General features: G+C 43.8%; 1 protein-coding gene across 1 annotated transcript in view; it reads left to right on the top strand.

The window, feature by feature from the left end:
• The first annotated feature begins 2,098 nt into the window (after positions 1–2,098).
• The window catches only part of VIPR1 (vasoactive intestinal peptide receptor 1), a 117,054-nt gene continuing 95,836 nt past the window's right edge, over positions 2,099–23,316 (top strand). Inside the window, exon 1 of the mRNA XM_036378930.2 lies at positions 2,099–2,155. Within this exon, the coding sequence (XP_036234823.2) occupies positions 2,099–2,155 (57 nt within the window). The remainder of the gene's footprint in view (positions 2,156–23,316) is intronic.

Below are 23,316 nucleotides of genomic sequence, written 5' to 3'. Positions count from 1 at the left end.
TGATCAAGAATTAAACCCAGCCCCTCTGGTCCCCGAGGACCAGCAGCACCATGAGAGGGTTATTTTCTGCCAAAATTCCATACCCTCAACACAGCAAAACCACAGGACACTCCATGAGGTCACTCAATGACCTCGATCCAGCACAGCCCACAGGGCAAAATGTGCTTCAGATTTTTCCTGTAAAATCCCAAATCCTTCAGATTTACTCTCTGCAAAGAACCCAAAAAGCAGCACCTACCAATACCTCACTCCCCTCCTCTTTTCCCCCAAAATTTATCCTTAACAGGCTGCTTGAAAGCATTCAGGCTGCATTAATAAATTAAATAATGAAACACAGAGTGGCTGTAATTAGTGGGGGGATGCAGTGACCAGCTAATCAGTTCTGGCCCTGTTATTTTAGGATCCAAACTGAGCTTTATATAGCTTTATAAACCTCTGTACAACTAATTGAGGTAATTAACATCTTGTCCCTCTTTTTACACTGGCAATTATTGGCCACCATCAGATCTATGATGAGAAACAAGGGAGAGGATGGGGATTTTTCATATCAAATGAAAAAAAAAAGGGGGGGGGGAAATATTTTCAATACAAAATAATTCACATTTTTTCAGAAAAGTGGGGGGGAAGACACTGAACTGGTTTTTTTCTCACCCTTTGCAGGTTAGCTTTAAAAAGTGGATGGTTCAGTGATTTGCTAACAAGAGCTAAAGACTGGATATAACTTTGGATTTTTAACCATTAAGCCTTTTCCTTAAAAATGACATTTTTCTTGGTTGTGTCAGTAAATTGAAGAGCCTGGAATTAGGGAACTGTCTCCAGGGCCTCCAAAATATGAGGATTTTGTTTTCTTTCCTTGCGTATTTTGGGTTTTTTCTTCAGCAGGTGCTTTACAAAACAACAAATCTGTCCGTCTGTTGGAGCTTGAAAATCCAGTGGGGCTGGGGGGAGAGGAACAGCAAGGGAGGCATTATTTTTCTTATTTTTACCTTTATTTATAGGGCTTATTTTTCTTTCTACACTAAAGCAAGCTTAGACCCGAGGGTTGTCTTGAATTGAAAGGAGCATTGCCCTTAATATTAAATGAAATGCTGCCCAGTGTGCTGGAAAGGGGAAGGATTTCCACATTTTTATTAAAAAATGAAGGTCAGCCCGGTCTTGAGCTGTTCCTCCAATCTGAGAAATCCAGAAATTCCATGTCAGTGACCTGCAACATGAAATTGTTTTGCAATTTTCTGAGGAAAATGTACATACAGATCACTGAATTGGGATTTTTGGCCCATTTAACCACTTCTTACCAAACAGTTATTTCAGAGGAGGCCAAATGCCTCAATCAATCATTCCTTTCCCTTCCCAGCAGTGCTGGGTCACATTCCCAGAAGTGGAAATGAGAGGGAAAGGAAAGGAAAGGAAAGGAAAGGAAAGGAAAGGAAAGGAAAGGAAAGGAAAGGAAAGGAAAGGAAAGGGAAAAGGGGGGAAAAGGAAAAGGGGGGAAATAGAGAACAAGAGGGGAATGGAAAAGAAAAAGAAAAAAAGGGGACAGAAAGGGTGAAAGAAAAAGATTAAAAGGGAGACAAAGTAAAACAGGGAGAGGAAAGGGGGAAATAGTGAAAAGGAAATGTGGGAAATAGGAGAGAAAGGGGGAAGAGAAGAGGAAAAAAAAGAAGAAATAGGAAATAAAAAGAAATGACAGAATGGAAAAAGATAAAGGGAAAAAATGAAAAGTAGGGAAGAGGGGGACGAGAAGGGAAATGGGAAAGAAAGGAGAAAGAAAGGGCAAGAAGGAAAAACGGGAGAAAGACGAGGGGAAAAGGGGGGAAGGGAAAATTATTAAAGGTCAAGGAAAGCGGGGTGAAAAGGCAGGAAAAGGAGGGGGAAGGAGCCGGGGCTCCCGGTCCCGGCCGTACCTGGGGCGGGCGGGGGCGGTGCCGGAGCCGCCCCGCGCAGGAGGCGGCGGGGGCGGTGCGGGCTCGGCGGAGCGGGCTCGGAGCCGCTGCCTCCTCCTCCTCCTCTTCTCCTCCTTCCTCCTCCTCCTCCTCTTCTCCTCCTGCCGTGCTGCTGCCGCTGCCGTGCCCGCTGGATGCGGCGGGGCTCGGGCGGGATGCGGGGCCCGGGGCTGCGCGGGGCCGTGCCGCTGCTGGGCTGCCTGCTGGCCGCGGTGAGTGAATTCCAGCGAGTGCCCGAGCGGGGAGCGCCTCGGGCAAACTTCGGGCAACTTTGGGAGGATCTGCTCCTTTCCCCGTGCGTGGGAATGCGGGAAAGAGCGAGCGCTCGGATCGCATGTAGGTTCAGGTGTGCGTCCCCTCCGGGCGTGAGAGGATCCCTTTGAGCTGCGGGGATTCCCTTTGGGATTTCTGCGGTTTGTTCCACGAGCGGCTCCGCGTTTCGCTGTCATTCGGGTTTGGTGGCTTTTGGCTCGCTTTGGTTTCTGTTCCGGAGCTCGGTGAGTCCTGCAGTGCTCGCCCCACACCTGGGGATAACGGGATGAGCTTTTCCCCAGGGGCGCTGGGATGGGCTCTGCCGGCAGCTGCCAGAAGTTGGGCAAAGCTCGGAGCCGCTTTCCAGGGCTCCGTGTCCCTGCCAGGTGTGATTTCCCCGCTGTCGGGTCCGTGATGTCTCGGGTTTGTTCCTCCTGGAGCTGTGGCTGCCCCGCACGGGGTCACACGTGCGAGCCGAGCTGAACCGAGCTAAATAAACCTCCGTGCCAGCAGGCACAGGGCACGGCTGCTGCATGCTTAGCTCAACTCCCCGCTCCAAGGAAAGTGTCTCTGCCCATGACAGCGGGTGGAACTGGAGGATCTTTAGGTCCTTTCCATTCCAGACCATTCAGGGAGGCTGCAGTTCGCTGATCTCGCTTTGTTCTGGCAGCTCGTTTCCTCGCAGGGTTTGATTTAGAACGAGACTGGTTTTAATTTAGCAGCCTGGGCTTGGGGGGAGATTTGGTGCTGGCTGTGGCTGAGTTTTCCTCTCACGTGTGATCTGCTCCCACAGCTGTTTTCCTGTAGGGCTGGGTGAGGTTGCCCACCACAACTGGGTTGTACCATCCCTTGCAAGTCACCTGTGTTTGCTCTGCTGGGCTGGTGATGGTGCTTGTGGTCCCAGAACCATCACAGAATTGTAGCATGGTTGGAAATAAAATGCAGCTGATTCCAAAGCTCTGTGGACAGGACAGCTTTCAGTAGACCAGTTGCTCAGGAGCATCTTCTAGCCTGGTCTTAAAGCAGAGTCAGACCAAGCAAGCTGAGCCTCAGAGAGTGGAAGTTAACCCAGATTGTCAGTGCATCACTTGTCTCCCCTTCTTTCTCCCTTTTCTTCTCTCCTCGTCCCACAAGGAATGAAACAAATGTACAAATTTAATTGTAATTTTTTTTGGCTTTCGCCATGAGCCCCTCACCCATCTGCATTGCCAAAGAATTTCTTAGAGGATGAACAGGTTGGGAAAATGGATTAAAGTACTAAAAAAAAAGGACCAGGCAATGAGTTCTTGGGATTCTACAGAGCTTGCTTTAGGGAAGATCCAAAATAGCCCAAGTGTCCAGGGCTGGAGCTGGGGAAAGGAGAAGGGGGAAGCGTTCTCATCAGCTGCTGGAGCTACTCCAATTCTTGCTTCCACTGAAGCCCTTGGCAAAATTCCCATTTCTTTAAAGATTGTTGGCATGAGGGGCTCCTCTGGGGCCAGATCCTGCAGAGGGTGAGGTCACAGGGCTGCTGAAATTCACCCTGCAAGGGTGGCAGGATCAGGCTGTGGGTGATGCTCTTGGGCTGTCACCAATAAGCACAAACCCCTAAAACTTTGGGGCAGCACAAGACTGGGTGCAATCCTGTAACTGCTTCCTTTCCAACACTTTTATTATTCTGTTGTTGTTAATGTTCCTGGGATCTGGTTCATGCTGGTGGGTTAAAAAGATTCACATGCTCCTTATCAGCACTGATCTGCAAGGTGACTAATACTGAACTGCCTCAGTGCTGGAGAAAATCCCTGGTTTGTTTCTCAGCTTAAACCTGGGATTTGGTGCTGATTTTTAAAGCAAAAGTAGCTCTGCAGTCATAACCCAGCTCTGGGACCCGTGATGGCTCAGCAGAGCTTGGTTGTTTTGGGTTTATTTCGTTTAATTTCTTGTGATAATTTTTATTGGTACGTCCTTGGGGGAAAAAAAAACCTCTGAACAAGTGGCTGATCAACAAGTTCAGCACCATAAAACTCTTGCAGCCATGTGGTTTCTAATTGCTGTTGTAAACTTTCCCCTCTCATCGTGCACGCTGTGGAGAAGAGGGAATTGGGCAGATCTCATTTGCTGAGGTCATCAGGCCACGCTCACCAAAGTCCTGCCCTCCTGCCAGGGGCAGCTTGGAAAAGTTGGAATTAAAGTGTTAATGGTGGTGAAGTGGTGTAAATGCACAATAATCCCTTTTAGGTTCTTCCGTGTTGCTTTTAGGGGTGTAATTAAGATAATTTGGCCTGAAGAGCTACAAATTAGACACTTTTTTTTTCTCCCAGTGTGTGTCTAGAACATGAGATGTGGATAATTTGAAGCAGTTGGTGGATTCCACGTGCCTTCAGACTTCAAGCTCCTTGAATTAGCCAAATCTGCCCAGCTGGTGTAATTTGTGCTTTTCTTCAGAGCTTTGCTCTGTTCCAGCCTTGAAGTAGGTTTGTGATGGAAAAGAATAAAACAACTCAGATCTGATTCTTCATCAGGAGATGTGATCAGTGTGGAAAATCAGTGAAATCTGAGCTCCACAGAAATCAGAACAACCACTTCAGCTGCGTCCGTGTCTCTCTCCTCCTGTCATTGATTGAGAATCTGTGAAGTGACATAAATATACTTCAAACAAAACAACCACTGGTTTTGGCCAAAAGACAAGGTTCTCACTGGAATCCTCCAGGCCAGTTCCTGCACAAAGATCCTTTAGCAATAACAATATGTGTTTAACAAAGGCCTTGCCACGAACCCTGTGTGTATCACTGGGTGTATGATTTATTCCATTTTTGCTTGTATAAATGCATGACTGACTTTATTCAGGAGAACCAGTTGCCCAACCCTGCATCTGGGTAGCTCTGAAAGCCTCTCTGCCTCTCTATAAAGTTTTCAGAGAGGACACAAAATCAGTCAGAGTTATATTGTGGGAGCTCTTACTTAGGGCATAAAAAAGGCAAAATTGTAAAATATTGGGGGGGGAACAGTATCTTGAGGGGGAAATAGAGAAATTTAGGGGAAATACTTAAAGCTGTTTCAGGCTGTGTTTTACTCACCAGCAGACAGCAGGGGCATTCACACCATGATTATCACACCCTCCCAGCCCAGAGGTTTGTGTCCAGCAGGGAAACTCGGGACAGCCAGCCAGGAATTGGGATGGGCTGTAACAGCAGAGCCCACCTGGGTGCTATTTAAAAAGGGATTTTTACCAGACACTCAGCAGCAGGAGCCAGGTGGGACCATGGACAGGGAAGGCCACTGGGTTGTGAATTTTGGGTCTGAAGGTGCATTTCCTCCGTTTTTATAACACTTCAAAAACCTGTGGTTCCAACTGCTCAGTGAGAGGTGTAAGAGCCAGAGGGGCTGCTCCAGATAGGAATGCAAATTCAGGTGAGTTGCATTTTGTCCTGTGGTGGCTCCTGAGGCTGACAAAACGTTTTGTTCTCAGTGTTTCACAGTGAGTTTTTGAGTGGTTTTTTGCCTCTCCCACTTGGCTTTCCAAGTAGGCATCAGGGCAGTCAGGGGATGCAGAACAGGGGATGCTCTGCGAATTTGGCAAATTGCAAGTGGAGACTGAGTGAGTGGTCATGTCAGGAAAGAGATGTTTCAGCTGCAAGGCTGCCTTAGAAATGGCAAACATGCAGAGTTTATATTCATTTTCAGGGGGGAAAAAAGGAAAAAGAAATAGAGAGGTTTTTGTTTTTACCAGATGGTCTCCAGCAGAAACAACTGGAGAGACTGGTGACTTGTCAAAGTCAATCTTCCACATGATCTGCTGATAGCCTGGGAGGAGTGGGAATTTTCTGCTGTTTGGGCTAGAATGTAGACACAAATCTTTTGGAACAGAGGGAAGGACAGGAGGGAGATCTCCCTGTTCAGCATCATTTATTGGCAGCCTGGGGAAGGGCACCAGACACTGTGGAAAACGAGACCTGAGATGTGATGATCTTTTTTTTAAAGTCAGATCTGAGTGCACTTGGAGGAGATTTGTCACACCCTGAGTGGCTGAAATTCAGGAAGGGGCTCAGATTATCTGTGCAGAATAAAACATCTAAGTCAGGCTTTGGTGGGGAGCAGGATTCAGCTGGGTTTTAGGAATGCAGGAGGTCACACCCTGCCCTCAGACCAGGTCAGCACCAGTGTGGCAGTGTCACTCTTGTGCTACTGTCACTTCCCCTGCTGCATTACCCTGCCCCAGGGGACATGGATTTTGTGGTTTTCCAATGCCTGGGAAAGGCTGTGGCATTAAATACAGCCCCGCTCCTTGCTCTCTTCTGTGCTGGAAAGAAGAGGAAAGAGCTTTGCAAGAATCACAATCTAGGAAATGCAGCCGAGAAAAAATCCCAAAGGCACAGACAAAAGGAGATGGAGGTGACTGCAGAGCCCAGAGCAGGAGGGGCTGGAGCTGTGCCCCAGCAGGATGGACAGACACACAGACTGGCCTGCTCCAAGGCAGGGGTTTGTCCCCCTGGGCTGCCCTGTGCAGGTTTCCCTCTGTGGCTGCTGAGTGCAGCTTCTCCACGCTCCCAGATGTTCTCCAGAAGTCCCAGCTCCCACAGCTTCAGCTGGGTGGGACCTCAGCCAAGAGGGGAGACGCTTTTGCCTCTGAAAATGAGATCTCAGAGGGCTGCAGGGGCAGAAAACCCAAACATGTGGGTCTGTGAGAGGGCCAGGGGTGTGATGCCAACCCTCAGAGTGGCATCCACCCAGAGCTCCACAGCTCCTGCCGTGGCAGGGAGGTCCTGGGCACGGCTGGAGGAGGCTGGTCCCCACCTGAGCAGCCTTTTGGTCACCACCCCTTTTTACAGAATGAGCACCAGGGATTTCTCTGGGCTGATTCATCTCTCCGGGCACATCCTTCACCTTTCCTGGGATTTTTTCCTACTTCTGTTGAGGCTGGGATTGATTGTGTATTATTTACATGTTTATTACTTGGAACTTGGGATGATTGTGTATTATTTACATGTTTATTATTTAGATCATTTATTATTATCTAATTATTAGATTAGATTATTTATCATTAGATAATAATTTATTATTATTTTTATTTAGATGTTTATTATTTCTTACCTATGTTACAGTCTCACAGCAGGGAGTTTTGTAGTCTTTCATTAACAAGGCACAAAATGGTTCACAATCTTTCACTACAAGGTTTTTTTTTAAGGCTAAACTTTTTAATTAAGAAATGATACTTAAATTATTTTCATTTTTAACTTAATAACTAATCACTCAAAGCCCCCCATGCAGACTTTTCTGTTTAATTACAAAATACTACTCAAACTCATGAAGAAGAAGGTAAAGAAGAACAGCTAGCTACTGCTTTAAAACTTCTATCTTGTCCCATATATATAACTAGATTCCAAAACTTTAAACTCTAAGTTTTCTGTTTTGTGATATTACACACTTCTAATCAACTACACACCTGTAATCTTAGTGTTATCAATCAATTTTGGAAGTTTTTTCCATGGCTTCAGGTTAAATGCAGTGTTCTCCTGGGGGTTAGAGTCTCCTAGTACAGAAAGTTTAAAATTCTCAGCTCTCTGACACATGAAGAATTCGTTCATTACCACTCAGGAAGGGTCATGGGGAAGGTTCTAAGGAGATTTTCGAGGAGGGGATGAGCTCCCAGAGCCATTGGATGCTCCTTGCATCATTATAAAACCCATTTATCTGTTAAATGGGGCAATACCAGGCTGCTTCAGCACTGCTGAAAGAACTAAAAGCTCCTGTAGATGTAAAAGAAAAGGTGCATGTTGAGGTTTTTGTTTTGTTTTGTTAGGGTTGGGATTAAATGTATGAGATGGTATTTTTTGTTTGGATTCAGATATTTATTAGTTTTTTATTTCTATAAAAGTTTCATAAATTGTGGGTTTTGTAGTAGTTTCTTTTAATAAGTTAAAAAATTGGACTGTATTTTTTATAAATTTTTTTTAAGGATAAATAGTTTTAATTAAGAAACGTAACTTTCTGAGGATGAACCAGTAACTTCCCCCTTTGATGAGGATGTTGTTAACACAGCACAAATATTTTCCACCCCAAAACTTCAGCTTTCTTAGGAGCATCCCCTTGGCTGGGACTTTGAACCAGCTCAGCCTCATGAATCAACCCTAACAAGGGGAGAGCTATAATAGCAAAGAACCTCTGATTAATACTTGCTAATCCACACAAAAATAAATATTCTCTGTGAACAAGGCCTGACCTGCTGGGAGCAAGCAGGTGAGGTGGAGAGGAGCAAGCAGATGTGAGATTTCCTTGCTCTTCCAGCCCTTTTCTCTGTTATTTTTGCCCCCAGTGCTGGGGGTGCCAGGCAGATGCAGTGCCCTGAGGTCAGTGCAGCCCTGGCTGCAGGATGGAGGGGGTGGCATCAGCCCCCAGCGGCGCCATTTGGTTTGTGGAGTGAATTTAGGGAGGTTTTTGTGAGCAGGGATGTGTGCTGTGGGTTGCTCCTGGCTGCAGAGCTCACATTAGTGCTGCTTTGCTGGTACTTTATTGGGGCAGATCTTATCTCCAGCACTTACTGTTACATATAATATATATTTATATATTTATAGTTATATTTATATATTTAATAATATACATTTATAAATTTTAGTATTTATATTTGTACAGATATGCCCATATATATCTGTGTATATCTGTGTATATATGTATATATATGTGTATGTGTATATATATAGTGTGTATATATACACTTATATATATATAGTTATATTTATACTTATATATTTTAATATCCATTTATAAATTTTAATATTTATATTTGTATATATATGCCCATATATATGTGTATATATGTATATATGTGTATGTATAAATATATGTATATATATGTGTGTATGTATATGTAGTCTATATATATACATATATATACTTATATATTTATAGTTATATTTATATATTTTAATATCCATTTATAAATTTTAATATTTGTATATATATATGCCCATATATATGTGTGTGTATATATATAGTGTGTATATATATATATATTTATATAGAGTGTGTGTGTATATATAAATATATATATATATATAATATGTATAGATGTATGTAGGATGTAAAGCCCTATTCCTCTACAGGAATTTTAGAGACCCTGATGTATTTTAAATTAACACAGTCACTTTTTCAGTCAGCTGCACCAGTGGATATTAACAGCTTTAAATTCCTCCATTAGTGGCATTAGGTGGGTTTCTCCTCCCCAGCAGGGCAGTCCCTAACTCTCCATTTCACTGTTTGCATTGGGAGCTGGAGGTTTACACTTCTGTAAATCTGCTTGCCATTTAAATTCTGGTGTTTGCACAAATTGTGATTATTTTCTAATTCAGAACCAAAGGGGGGTTATTTGTGATACGTTTCTCTAACGAGCTGGGTGGGTCATGTGGTTTTGATGAATTCTGCTGGCTGTCATGGCCTGGCTCCATTGATTTGCATCAATTTAAAGTGGAGGAGAGGCCAAAGGAATTGAGTGCAGAGATCCCAGCTCTGCTGAGCCACCACCACCATGACCCTGTTCTTTTTTCAGCAGGGGTGTTCCTCCTCCTGTATCAGCTCCACAGGTTGTTTTTTTTTTATCCTCATTCCTGTCATCTCATCAAGAGTTATGGGGAAAAAAAAAATCTATTTAAACACGATTCTTGTCTGGAGGGCAGAATATCAATACCTGGTGTCTCCTTTTGAAAGCTGAAATCCATTGGGTGTCTTTTGAACAGATGTATTTGAGGCTCCAGCCTGGATTCTGTGTTTAACAGATGTTCCAATTAATCCCTGGTGATCTGGAACATCCCCACCAACATCTGAGCAGTGTCCCCAGGGCCCTCCCAGATGTCACTGGCTGTCACAGATGCTCAGCCTGGCAGCTCCCTTGCAGGTGGCATTCTCCTGGCAGATCAGGACATCCCAGTTTTGGCATTTTGGGCGTCTGAGTGACCAGGATGGTCTCACCTCCTGTGGGAGCTCTGCCTCTGACCCTGCCTTCACTGCTGACCACTTCCAGACCACTGGAAGGATAGAAAAATATCCCCACATCATCCCTTGGCAGAGAGGGAAGCCCCTGCAGATGCCCTGTGGGGTTGGAAGGAGGTGATCTTGACGGTGCCTCTCAACCCAATCCATTGTAGGATTCTGGGACCCTCTGATGCTGTGAACACCAAAATTAAAGTGACTTCATTCTGCACCTTGCAGAGACACAGTGGCACTTCATTCCTTTGGCAGACACCTCTCTTTGGAGATCTTAAGCCTCAAACTGGTTTATTGTGTGGTGTAAGAGTGAAAAAAAAACCAAAGGAAATTTCCTCCATGCTGAGCTCTTCCCTGCAGCCTGCTTCATTCCTTACCCAAAACCAGGTTTTATTTCATCTCTCCCAAGTGGCAGCTCAGACTTTGAGGAACACACATCCCCTCGCCAGGCAGGAAGGAAATGAAACAAAATTAAACGTGCTTGTGATCACCACCACCCCTGGAAAAAAGGACATAACATACAACTCTGCACTTCTGCACCAAAATGAAAATCAGCCTCAAGGCCGACCCTCAGCATTTTTATGCACTTGGAAATGGCCAGGATCCAAAGCCTGCTGGGGATTGCACCTCTGCCACCTTTATTTTGCCAGATCCACCTTTCATTGTTAGTGAATGTGGTGATTATTGTTATATCGTCTACCCCATCCATTTGTCAGGGGAGAGGGGAACTTGTTCATCCTGCACATGGCTGTGTGGCACACATGTACTTGCTTTTTTTCTTCTTTTCTTCCTTTTCTTCTTTTCTTCTTTCTTTTTCTTCTTTTCTTCCTTTTCTTCTTTCCTTCTTCTCCTCTTCTTCTCCTCTTCTTCTCCTCTCCTCCTCCTCTCCTCCTCCTCTCCTCCTCCTCTCCTCCTCCTCTCCTCCTCCTCTCCTCCTCCTCTCCTCCTCTCCTCCTCTCCTCCTCTCCTCCTCTCCTCCTCTCCTCCTCTCCTCCTCTCCTCCTCTCCTCCTCTCCTCCTCTCCTCCTCTCCTCCTCTCCTCCTCTCCTCCTCTCCTCCTCTCCTCCTCTCCTCTCTTTTCTTCTTTTCTTCTTTTCTTCTTTTCTTCTTTCTTCTTTCTTCTTTCTTCTTTCTTCTTTCTTCTTTCCTTCTTTCCTTCTTTCCTTCTTTCCTTCTTTCCTTCTTTCCTTCTTTCCTTCTTTCCTTCTTTCCTTCTTTCCTTCTTTCCTTCTTTCCTTCTTTCCTTCTTTCCTTCTTTCCTTCTTTCCTTCTTTCCTTCTTTCTCTTTTTTTATTTTTTTTTTAATTTTAAGTCAACTTTCACTACACTCTAGAGTTTCCTGAGTGGAGATTAAACCTGTGCCTGGTTTAAAGCAGCCAAAGTCACTTCATCCTCCTCACCATCAGTGGCTGGGCTCAGTCCTGCGCTGTGCCTGGCATTTTTTGGCTGCTTTTTTTCCCCATGTAATTTAGGATAATTCAGCAAGGAATGATGTGGCTGCTTTGCTCCCCTTGCTGAGTGTGTGCTGGGAGTTCTGTGGGGGGGGTGATGGAGCTTTGGGATCCCCTCTTTGAGAGTTCCTGGGGTTTTCCTGTTGCCCTGGGGTCATTCCAAAGCAAAATGCAAATGGCAACAGAGTCAATTTACTTTTTTTCCTTCCACATCAGCATCCATCTATTGGGTTTTTTACCAATTTTATCCTGCTTTTTAAGAACAATTGGGTTTTTCACTTGTTTCCTTCCACACCTCCATCCATCTATTCTTTTTTTTTTACCATTTTCACCCTGATTTTTAGGAACATTTGGGCATTTCACTTGTTCCCTTCCACACCTCCAACCATGTATTGGTTTTTTTTACCATTTTCATCCTGCTTTTTAAGAACAATTAGGCTTTCATTTGTTTTCCTCCACATCTGCATCCATCTATTCTGTTTTTACCATTTTTATCCTGCTTTTTAAGAACAATTGGACTTTTCACTTGCTTCCTTCCACAGCTCCATCCATCTGTTGGTTTTCTTACCATTTTCATCCTGCTTTTTAAGAACAATTGGGTTTTTCACTTGTTTCCTTCCACACCTCCATCCATCTATTCTTTTTTTTTTACCATTTTCACCCTGATTTTTAGGAACATTTGGGCATTTCACTTGTTCCCTTCCACACGTCCATCCATCTATTGGGATTTTTACCATTTTCATCCTGCTTTTTAAGATCAATTAGGTTTTTGTTTGTTCCCTTCCACACCTCCATCCATCTATTGGGATTTTTACCATTTTCATCCTGCTTTTTAAGATCAATTAGGTTTTCGCTTGTTTCCTTCTACATCAGCATCCATCTATTGGGTTTTTTATCAAATTTATCCTGCTTTTTAAGAACAATTGGACTTTTCACTTGCTTCCTTCCACAGCTCCATCCATCTGTTGGTTTTCTTACCATTTTCATCCTACTTTTTAAGAACAATTGGGCTTTTCCAGCCCGTTTTCACAAAAGGAACAGGTTGTCTTTTTGCTTGACATCCTCAAAGGCAGATTAAAACACTGCTGCTGAGAGAGCTCCCAGCTTTCCAGGGCACCAAGAGGAGTCCAAGCACTACACCAGGAATTTCTGATGTGCTCAAATGTTGGCTGCAGGGCTGAGTATATTTTTTGGGGGAGAATATGACATTAAACATGTCTGTAATTGGGGTCTCAGCCATTCACTTAATTCCAGTGATCCCCCTCAAGGAAATTTTCCACCTCTTCTGCTCTTTGCTCCCTGACTCTCCTTGAACAGTGTGGTTTTTTGCAGAGTTTCTCCATGCAAAGCTTTCTTTTCACCTGCTGGAGGTGATGCTTTGTGGCTGGGGCATAGGAACTGTTCCAACAGTTTTGTTTTCAGCAGCATCTCCAGCAAAATTAAGCTTTGTTCCTCCTTGCCCCTCTCCCTTTCCAGGGAATTCACACAGCACAGGGTGTATCAAAGGCTTATCTTTGCCTCTTTGTGTGCAATGCAGATGAGGAAAGGTTTTATCAAGAGAAATAACAGCATCTCTTGGAACAAAATGGGTATTTATATATGTGTGTATATATTTTTGCTTATAAAAATGTGTGCTTTCAGGTGTAGCAATACTTCCTGAGGGATAAAAGAGGAATAAAGCCATTGCTGTGGATTTAGCCTGAAAATCAGTGCTTACTAAGAAGGTAGAATACCTAGATTCATGCATGATCCAACTGGATTTTTTTTCCTGTAAAGCTATAGATTCTATCCAAGTTTGGATACCCAGGTGTTAAGAGCACGCCTAGTTTCTGTACAAAGGCTAAATGAAGGTGCAGAGTACTAAAATAACAGAGGGAACAATATAAAATATTGTATTATAGAAGCGAAAAAATCCATTATGAAATCAGAGTGCTGGTTGAGGAGGGTGTCCTGTGGCAAAACCATCTCTCCCATCCTTCATGACAGGCAGAGATTTAGAGCCAAGCTCCCAAATTAACATTCCTGGCTCTTGTGGGCACTAAACCCCTCAAACTCCGTGGAGATGGGAATTTTTATGTCATGCCACAATTTCCTTCCCACCTGCTCACTCCATGCTGCCCCAGAGGTGATAACTCTTCACATCCCCACCAAGGGCTGCTGGTCCCACCAGCTCCTCCTGCCTGGCTGATTTAGTCCCTGCAGGTGCTAATTGCTCTTTTCTGATTTTTATTTCTGTAATTAACGACCTTGACAGAACTCAGAACAGTTTTTTTCAGACCCATGAAATGCATAGCTGGAAATTTCCTTGCTGTGTTCCAGGGGTAAAGAGCTTTAAAAGCTTTTTTCTGCCTCTGGCTGTGCTAGTCAGTCAAATAAAAAATACCTTGTGTCATATATCAGCAGTCAATCATGGCTGGAAGAGCACTTAATAAAACTCTGCTTTGAGATGTTGCTTTTAGAGATCCATTTATCTTGGTCCCTACTTCTTTTGGAGATGCTTCATTGGTGTCTGCCAGAGGCTGAAGGTGCTCTGGAAGTGTGTGTTCTACACTATAATTAAATTTATACACCATGAGGAAGGGCCTCCTGGTGTTGGTTTGTGTATTTGTGCCTTCCATCTCAGCTGTTGTTTTCATTTGTATTTTACAGACTTGGGGATGTAATAATATTTGATAAATATTTTTTATTTTTCAAAAAAATATTTTATAAATAATTTTCTATTATAAAAATTTGTGAATTTATATTATTAATATATTAGTAGTAAATGTTTGAGGAAGTTAAGGCAATATTTTAAAAATATTTATGTACCATTAATAATAATTATTTATTATAATAATTTTATTATTTTAATAATTCATTATTATTTGTAGTTTATTTATTATTTTAAGACTTTATATTTATTAAACTATTATAACAAATCATTTTTATTCATATAATAACTGAATAATAAACAAAAACTATTATAATAAATAGTAGGAATTACTATTAAAATAACTATTAAAGTTAAAAATTAAAGTCACCTAATTCTATTAAAACTATTAAAATAAATATTAAATTATTAAAATAAGTATTTATTCTATTAAATAACAGTAATAATTTTATTATATTAAATAAAAGGAACAACTTTTCTCCTTAAATTGTCTGCCAACACAGGGCTCCCATTTTAACCATACAGTTATTTACTTATATTTTCTTAAAATCCACCTTTTTGCTGTGCTGCTTTCACTGGAAAGCTGTTCCCAGAGCCAGACATGTCTGGTGGTTAATCTGTGTTAGCCAAGCCCTGATGGTTTTATAGACAGAAAAGGAAATTAGAGTTGGAGATCTCTGCCTTGGGTCTACTTGACCTGAGCCTTAAGGGACCAAGCAAATATCTCAAAATCTTTTTAAACCCAGCTACAAAGCTGAAGCTTTGGTTGTCTGTGCAAATTTGTTTGCTGAGTGTTGTTGATACAGGGAGGTGGAACAAAGGCAGGGATTTATTGAGGGGACATCTTCCAAAAACCACAACTGAGTTGTGGAAGAGGAGCAAAGTAAAGGGCTGAGGAAAGGTGGTGTTTTCCTGAAGGGAAGACCCCCTCAGGTGTGATATTTGCTGGGTCCCCAGCATGAAGGAGAAATTGAGAATCTGAGTCCGTGTTCTTGGAAGGCTAATTTATTATTTTATGATATTATACTAAAAAATACTGTACCAAAACTATACTAAAGAATAAAGAAAGGATACTTACAGAAGGCTTAACAAGATACTAATGAAAAACTCGTGACTCTCCAGAGCCTTGACACAGCTGGACAGTGGTTGGTCATTAAGTTAAAACAATTTACATGAAACCAATCAAACAAAGACCAGTTGGTGAGCAGTTCTCATTGTAAATGACAGTTGTAAATTGTCATTGGTAAACAATTGTCCAAACCACATTCCAAAGCAGCGAAACACAGGAGAAGCAATCAGATAATTATTGTTTTCATTTTTCTCTGAGGCTTCCCAGTTTCCTGGAGAAGAAATCCTGGTGAAGGGATTTTTCAGAAAATATGATGGTGACACCTCATGTAACTCACCAGCACTGTCCCTGCTCTTTGGAAAGAAATGGGAAGGGAAAAGAACCCATGGGATTGCTGCAGGCTGTGGTGGAGAGCTCAGGGTCTGGCCAGGACCTGCAATCCCAGCATGGGATTACCTCGGGTTCTGGGATGAGGGAGAGGATGGAGGTTGTGAGTCCTGAGCTGCAGACGGTTGGGAAGCACAGCCCTTGGGGACATCCACTGTGGAGTGATCTCAGATCTGAGCTGGATCCCTCGTGTGGGACAAGCCCTGGTGTGGCATTCGCATTCTCTGAAAAAAATTCGTTTGTCCAGGATTTTTCTCCTGGGAAGTCTCAGAGAAAAAGGAAAACAATTCTTATCTCATTTGCTTCTCCTGTGTTTTGCTCACATGTGGAATGTGTTTGGAGATTGTTCACCCACAGGTGATTGTTTCATTGGATTCTGCTGTGAGTTGTTTTCACTCATTGGCCAATCAGGGCCAAGCTGTGTAGAGACTCTGGAAAGAGTCAGGAGTTTTCATTATTATCTTTTTAGCATTCTGTCTGTATCCTTTCTGTATTCTTTAGTGTAGTTTAGTACAGTATTCTTTAATACAATAAATTATTATAAAGCAATAAATTAGCCTTCTGAGAACATGGAGTCAGATTCATCATTCCTGCCTTCGTTGGGGCATTCCCAGCAAATACAATAGCCTGGCTCTGCTGGTCCCACCTGGATCACCAATGTACAGAAGCTCCAGCACTCCCAGGGACATTTCCTGTGCTGGGAATGCTGAGCAGCCCAGGTACACTTTTCTCTCCTGTACTGCCTTTTTTTTTTTTTTTTACTGCCTTTTTTTTCCTCTGCAAATTGCTCTGATTGTGTATCCCCCTCATGTTCCTCTGCTGCAGATCTGACAGGATTTGTTATTGCACAGCGAAGCCATCATCATCACCATCATCATCCTCATCAAACAGCAACTGTGTCTTTGATTCTTGCTTCTTTCCCCACCATGGAATTGCTGAATCCCATGAACAATTGAATTGTTCAAGTCTCTTTTTCTGGAAGGGGAGTTAAAATGTTTGGCAGGTTGATGCCCCTCTCCTTTTTAATGATTTCTTGCCTGTGCCAGTTCACCACTCAAACTTCCTGGCTGTCAGCTCTGAAAACAAGTATTAAATATATATTGCAGCCCTGGGAGGAGAGCCCAACCAGTCAGAGAGCAATGGACCTAAAAATAAATGCTGATTTCCCTTGCAGAGTAGCCTGGGGAAAAGCACAGGCAAGGAATAGCATCCACTGGGGCAACCAGCAGGAGAAGGAGATGAACCAACAAATTCAGCCACAGATGGAGAGTTCAGGATAAAGCTGGGAAGCTCAGCTCAGTTCCAGGCTCTGAAAATGGACTTTCTGCTGAGGGTGGTCTTGTGGCTGAATGCCTAAAACCCAACCTGGAAATGAGACTTCCTTTTGCTTTGTTTCTTTTCACTTTTTTCTGCCTACATCCTAAAGGCATTGTAATTAATGTTTGGCTAGATTAGCATTGCTAATTGATGTCATGGGGATGACATGGACTCGTGGTGACATCAGGGAATGGAAGCATCTTTTTCTTCATGAAAATGTTAGGAAAAATTCTTTCTCTGAACATGTTCTCAAGCTTTGGAACAGGCTGCTCCTGTTGGTGGTGGAATCACCCTCCCTGAATGTCCAAAAAATGTGTAAAGGTGGTGTTTGGGGCCATGGTTTAGTGGTGGGCATGGCAGTGCTGGGTTTATGGTTGGGCTCAGTGATCTCAGAGGCCTTTCCCAACTTTAAGGATTTTATGATTCTAAAGTAAAGAGCTAGTGCTGGTGCAGGAGTGTTGCATACTCAATGGAATTGGATTTATCTGGGTGTGGGAAGGTCTGCAGCGGTGAGGGAGTGAGATGTGATCCTGTTCCCAGTGCTGGGCTCACCCTCCTGCTCTCCTGTCAGGAGAAACTGAGCAAGGCAGAGCCACCTTTAGCAGGAGCAAAGCATAAGTGCAGTTATGGACCTACCTGGCAGTGCAGGAATGGGAGCTTGGTGAAGCTTGGAGCCTTGTCTGGGTTTGACTTTCAGCTAGGTGAGAGTAGGAGGTGGGAACAGGTCATCCTGGAAAGAGGAACGTTTCTTCTGGCTTAGAAATTAAAATCCAGTGTAGAAATCCAGTGGGGTTTGTTGAGGGATGGGCAGGATCTCTCAAGAGGTTTGTGTAGTCAGCACAGAGTCATGGGATGGTTTAGCTTGGAAAGGATCTTAAAATCATCCAGTTCCAGCCCCTGCCATGGCAGGGACACCTCCCACTGTCCCAGGCTGCTCCAAGCCCTGCCCAACCTGGCCTTGGACACTTCCAGGGATCCAGGGGCACCCACAGCTGCTCTGGGCACCCTGTGCCAGGGCCTGCCCACCCTCACAGGAACAATTTCTTCTTGACATCTAATATATCTCTCCTCTTAGTTTAGAACCTTTCCCCTGCCCTGTCTCTATCTGCCCAGGTGAAGAATTGTTCTCCCTCTTTTTTATAAACCTCCTTCAAGTACTGGGAGACTTCAATGGTGTCTCCTCAGAGCCCAGTCCCACCAGTGCTGAGGATTTGCCAGATCCCTGGTGGAAGAGTCCCACTGATGACTCTTTTGCCAATCTTCCTCCAGGCTCTTTATTTTGGAATTTATGGCTGTGTGTGGAGCTGCTGGGGATGTGTGTGTGTGGCAGAAGCTCAAAGCCAACTGGGCAGCGTTTCTCTAGGTGTGACTGGGCTCACTGCCCTCTGCCAGCATCACCCCTTGTTCTGAGGGATCCATCCATCCATCCATCCATCCATCCATCCATCCATCTGGCCTTCCTGGGCCAGCCAAGTGTCCTGGGGGTCATGGCCATGAAGGGAAAGGAATGTTTTGTCAGGGAGCAGGGCCAGGGAATGGTTTCCATCAGGATGCCACAGGCCATGTGCTCAGTGGTCACCCAGGGCTTGGGTGACAGTCCCAGCAGGGTGTTTCACCCAGCAGATGTGGCCCATTTCCTGTAAAATAACTGGAATGGAGAGGAAGATTGATATTTTTGATTGTCCTTGTATGTGCAATAGAGAGTCTCACTCAGACTCTTCACACTGTGCTAAAATAACAACAGCAAAATTAAAAATTGTGCTTCTCACCAGAAAAGATGCAGTGAGCACCTCCAGCTCCACATGCACAGGGACCTGAGCTGCTGACAAGGGGCAGGAGGGAGAGAAATCTAAAATTGAATTTGTACCCCAGCAGTGAGGTCTGCAGTGGGGAACCCATTAAAATTCTGCAGAGCTCACCAGTGAGTGACCAGAGCTGCCCTCTGAGACTGGGGCATGTGGCTACTGGGAAATGAGATTTAATTGATCTTAAGGCCAAGATATGAGGGTTGGTGAGTGGTCTCTTCATTTTAGACCTTGCTGACTCTGCCTTCCCTTAACAAAAACCCTCTAACCTTCACTTGAGTAATAGGTGGTTATTTTGTGAAGTTGAGAGGGGATGAAGGGATTTATCATTTTCATTCTTAGTTCATGAGGAAGAAAAAACAGAATAGCCTTTCCCTCTTTACTTCCCATCAAGAAACTGGATATGTTCAGAAGTCCTAACTTGCTTTTCTAAACAGAGGGGTGAGTAAATAAGGAAAAAATCTTGTTTTTAAACTTTCATTTTGGGCCAGAATATGGCCAGGATGGCCACATCTTTACTTGATGGCAGAGCCATTTCTGGGAAGGAGGGAAATGCCACTTTCCTGATTCTCAGGCTGTCAGTCTGAACTTCTCAGAGAAGGGATCATGACCTGTGCCACAGATCAGAGAGTGGAAGAGTTTCACTTTTGAAAGTTCTATCACAATTATCAGTTTCAATCCTGTTGAGCCTTGAAGTCTGGGGTTCTCTAACTCCCTTCAACAGCAACAGACTTAATTGGGGGAGGATGGTTTCAGGCTTAGAAATGTAATATTGGGCTAAGTCTGGAGTTTTAAAGTATTTAGGAATCTGAGAAATTCTGGCCACTGAGGTCAGGTGTCACTGTGATATTTTCTGAAAAATCCCTTCACCAGGATTTCTTCTCCTGGCAAGATGAGAAGCCTCAGCTTCTCCATGTTTTGCTCCTCTGGAATGTGATTTGGAGAATTGTTTATTCAACACGTGAATTGTTTTTAACGGCCAATCACTCTCTGAGTCTGTCACAGGTTTTTATTATTAATTCTTTCATTATTCATTCTTTTCATTATATTTTATTATTCATTCTTTTCTAGCCTTTGGATGTATCCTTTCTCTTTCTTTAGTGTAGTTTTAGAATATAATATAATATAATATAATATAATATAATATAATATAATATAATATAATATAATATAATATAATATAATATAATATAATATAATATAATATAATATAATATAATATAATATAAATCAGCCTTCTGAGAACATGGAGTCAAATTCTCATCTCTCACCTCATCCTGGGGACCTCACAACACCACAGTCAGGTGTCTCCTGTGGGGTTTATCAGTGGGTTGTGTTTCCCTGCAGGATGGTGGCATTGGAGTGGTGTGATGGAAAGCAGCATTCCTGTTTGGCAGGAGGAGTGCAAGGGAAAAGCTGCATTTTCTTCATCATGTGGGAGGCACATGAAGAGCAACAGGTGTTCTTGGGTTTGACCTGGAGATGGCTAGCTCAGCCTAAATCAGCACCTTGTGGCTGAAATCATTTTACTGGAGCTAAAACCTGTGTCTATCCTGATGCAAGTAGCATCAGATCTCCTTTCTTTCTGTAGGGAAAGTGCTGCTGAATTCCTGTGGCTATTTCAAGGCAATTCCCAAAGGATCACTGCAAACAGCACCAAGTCCAAGACCTCAGCTCCAGCATCTCCCCCAGCATCCCTTCCCCTCACAGGAGCAGGCAAAGGACACAGGGAGATAAAAGCCCTCGGGAACTGGGTCACATATTCATTGGGCCCTTGGAATTTAACTCCTGGCTGTGCTTGGGAAAATCCTGCCCTGCAGCCACCAGGATAAATCAGCTTAGCTGGGCTGACCTGAGCCTGGCTGTGCCCCATTAATGCTCCTGGAAGCTGTGACAGGAGCAACCCCAGGGGGCTGAGACCTCCCAGAGACCCCAGGGATGTGGGGTGTTCCTCAGGGGACGCCTGGAGGGCGTGTGACCCTGCCTGGGAATTTTGTGCTCCCCATCTGGCAGCAAGTGTGGGTGATGATGCTTGGGGAGAAAGGGCTCCCTAACCATTGGAGTGGGGGGAACCTGCCAGGAATGGGCTCAGCCTTTGGCCTTCCAGGACAGTGAGAAAGATTTCAGTTGTCTATGAGTATAAAAGAAACAGCCAAGGAGATTAAATGAAATATATGGAGATGTTTAGCTTAGGAAATGTAGGGGGATAACAGTATGGGTAAATGAAGGTGGTACAGAATGTAATCTTATCCCCTAAAGAGCTGCAGCTGAACCAATTACTAAAGATTGGGAGCAGGCCTGATGTTAACAGGCCCCAGCTGTAGCCAATAATTGGAGTGTTATAAAAGAGTGGATGGGTGGGAGCTGGAGTCAATTGGCTGCTGTGAGGATGAGGAAGAGTCAGTACCTGGAGGAGCTGCCTACAAGAAACATCAAGGAGGTACAAAACTCTGGCAATGTGGACCCTTTGCAATGTAATGACAATAGAACCTTTGTAATATAATGACAACAAGGAAATTCCTAGGATTCAGCAAACTGAACTCCAGCAGATTCAGGGAAGGAACTTTTATCTCAACTTTTACAGAGACTCTGTGCCCTACATGATTTTCTGATCCATAGGTGGGGTGAGGAGAGCTCAGATGAGGCAGCTGCAAAGGGTTACACAGGGTTTAGCACAGGGAATGGGATGCCAGAGTTTGCCACATTGCCTTTGTCCCTATCCTGAGCTGGGAATTTTGTGGTCCCCATCTGACAGCAAGTGTGGGTGATGATGCTTGGGAAGAAAGGGCTCCTTAACCATTGGATTGGGGGAATCTGCCAGGAATGGGCTCAGCCTTTGGCCTCAGGGCCCTTCCAGGACAGTGAGAAACATTTCAGCTGTCTATGGGTATAAAAAACAGCCAAGGAGAAGAAATTAAATATATGGAGATTCTAAGCTTAGGAAATTCCCAGGATTCAGCAAACTGAACTCCAGCAGATTCAGGGAAGGAGCTTTTATCTCAACTTTTACAGAGACTCTGTGTGCCCTACATGATTTTCTGATCCATAGGTGGGGTAAGGAGAGCTCAGATGAGGCAGCTGCAAAGGGTTACACAGGGTTTAGCACAGGGAATGCCAGAGTTTGCCACGTTCCCTCTGTAATCAGCTAAGTGCTCTCACTCTGATAAGCAAAGTATGATTTTAATTAAAAAGCCATTCCAGCTGGATTTAATTCTTATGCCATTGAAGAGGCAAATTGCTTTGTGTATAAGGAGAAAAAAAGTGTGATTGTCTTCTTGTTCCAAAGAGTTTTAATCCTCAGTGGCTTGGATCCCAGGGCAGGGATAATTTCTCTGCTTCTCAGAAGAAATGTGATTTTTTTTTTTTTTTTCCTCTCCCATCTTTAAGACATCCCTGCTCTGACTCCACGTGTTAAGGAGTTCATGGTGCCATCCCAGGGGGATGCTGCACTCTGGGGAGCCAACCTTGATTTTTTTGCTTTTAAATGAAGGCTTTTCAGTGAAAATCTGCACGGTTTGCTGTGTTTTGATGCTGAGGAGAGCACTTCCCTCTATTTCCTATCCTCTATTTAATTTTGTGGAGCAAAGCCTGGATCTGGTGTTTGGCTGAATCCAGGGGATTTCTGGCCACGCTTGGTAAAAAAATGTGTGTTCACCTAGGAGCAAATAAAGATGTTATTTTGCTCCTTAAATTGCTCAGCCTTACCTGGTCCAGGTTTAGCTGTGGCACAAGATGCTGCTGTCAAATACCTCCAGAAACAACTGTCTGATATCAACTTGTGTCACCAAGGAGATGAATGACACAAATCTCCCCCTGAAGAAGGCTGATACACAGAAAAGAGCAGAAATACAGCAAGGTGATGCCTACAAACTCAATCCAGAACTCTGAAATCTCTTGCAGAATAAAAAAATAAAAAAAATTATTCACTTATTTTGTTTATTCACCCACAAGATATTTCCAGGCTGTAGAACCACAACCGTGGTGTGGAGTGTCACTGTAAATCACTGGGGCAGGGTTACTGAGTTTGGTTTTCCTCCAGCTCTTGGCAAGGCTCAGTCCTGGGCGTGCTGTTAGCTGTGGATGGATGGCTCCATGCCCAGCTTGGGAAAGCTGTGGAGGATGGCAGGAGAAGGTTCCTTCCCTGCCTGCAGCCCTGTGAGCATGGAAGGCACATCCATTAGCAGTGACAGTAAGCACAGCTATAATTACAGCAATAACAGCCTTTACATCAGCACACATTAAAAGGTACTAATGATTGCAGGCTTTTGATTTTAGGCTTTGGTGCTTCTTCTCTTTCCTCACCCTCTTCTGCTGCTGCTGTGCCTTCTGTGTGTGATTCCCTGAAGCCCAAAACTGGGAATTTAGGGGTGAAATTAAGGGGAAAAGCTGCATTTCCACACGTGGAGAAGCCAATTTCCCTGTCAGGAAAAACTGAGCAAGGCAGGACCATCTTTAGCAGGAACAAAGCAGAAGTGCAGTTGTGGAT

The sequence above is a fragment of the Molothrus ater genome, chromosome 1 (genome assembly GCF_012460135.2).
Source record: "Molothrus ater isolate BHLD 08-10-18 breed brown headed cowbird chromosome 1, BPBGC_Mater_1.1, whole genome shotgun sequence".
NCBI lineage: Eukaryota > Metazoa > Chordata > Aves > Passeriformes > Icteridae > Molothrus > Molothrus ater.
The sequence above is the reverse complement of the archived record's forward strand: the minus strand, read 5'-3'. Positions and strand labels throughout refer to the sequence as shown.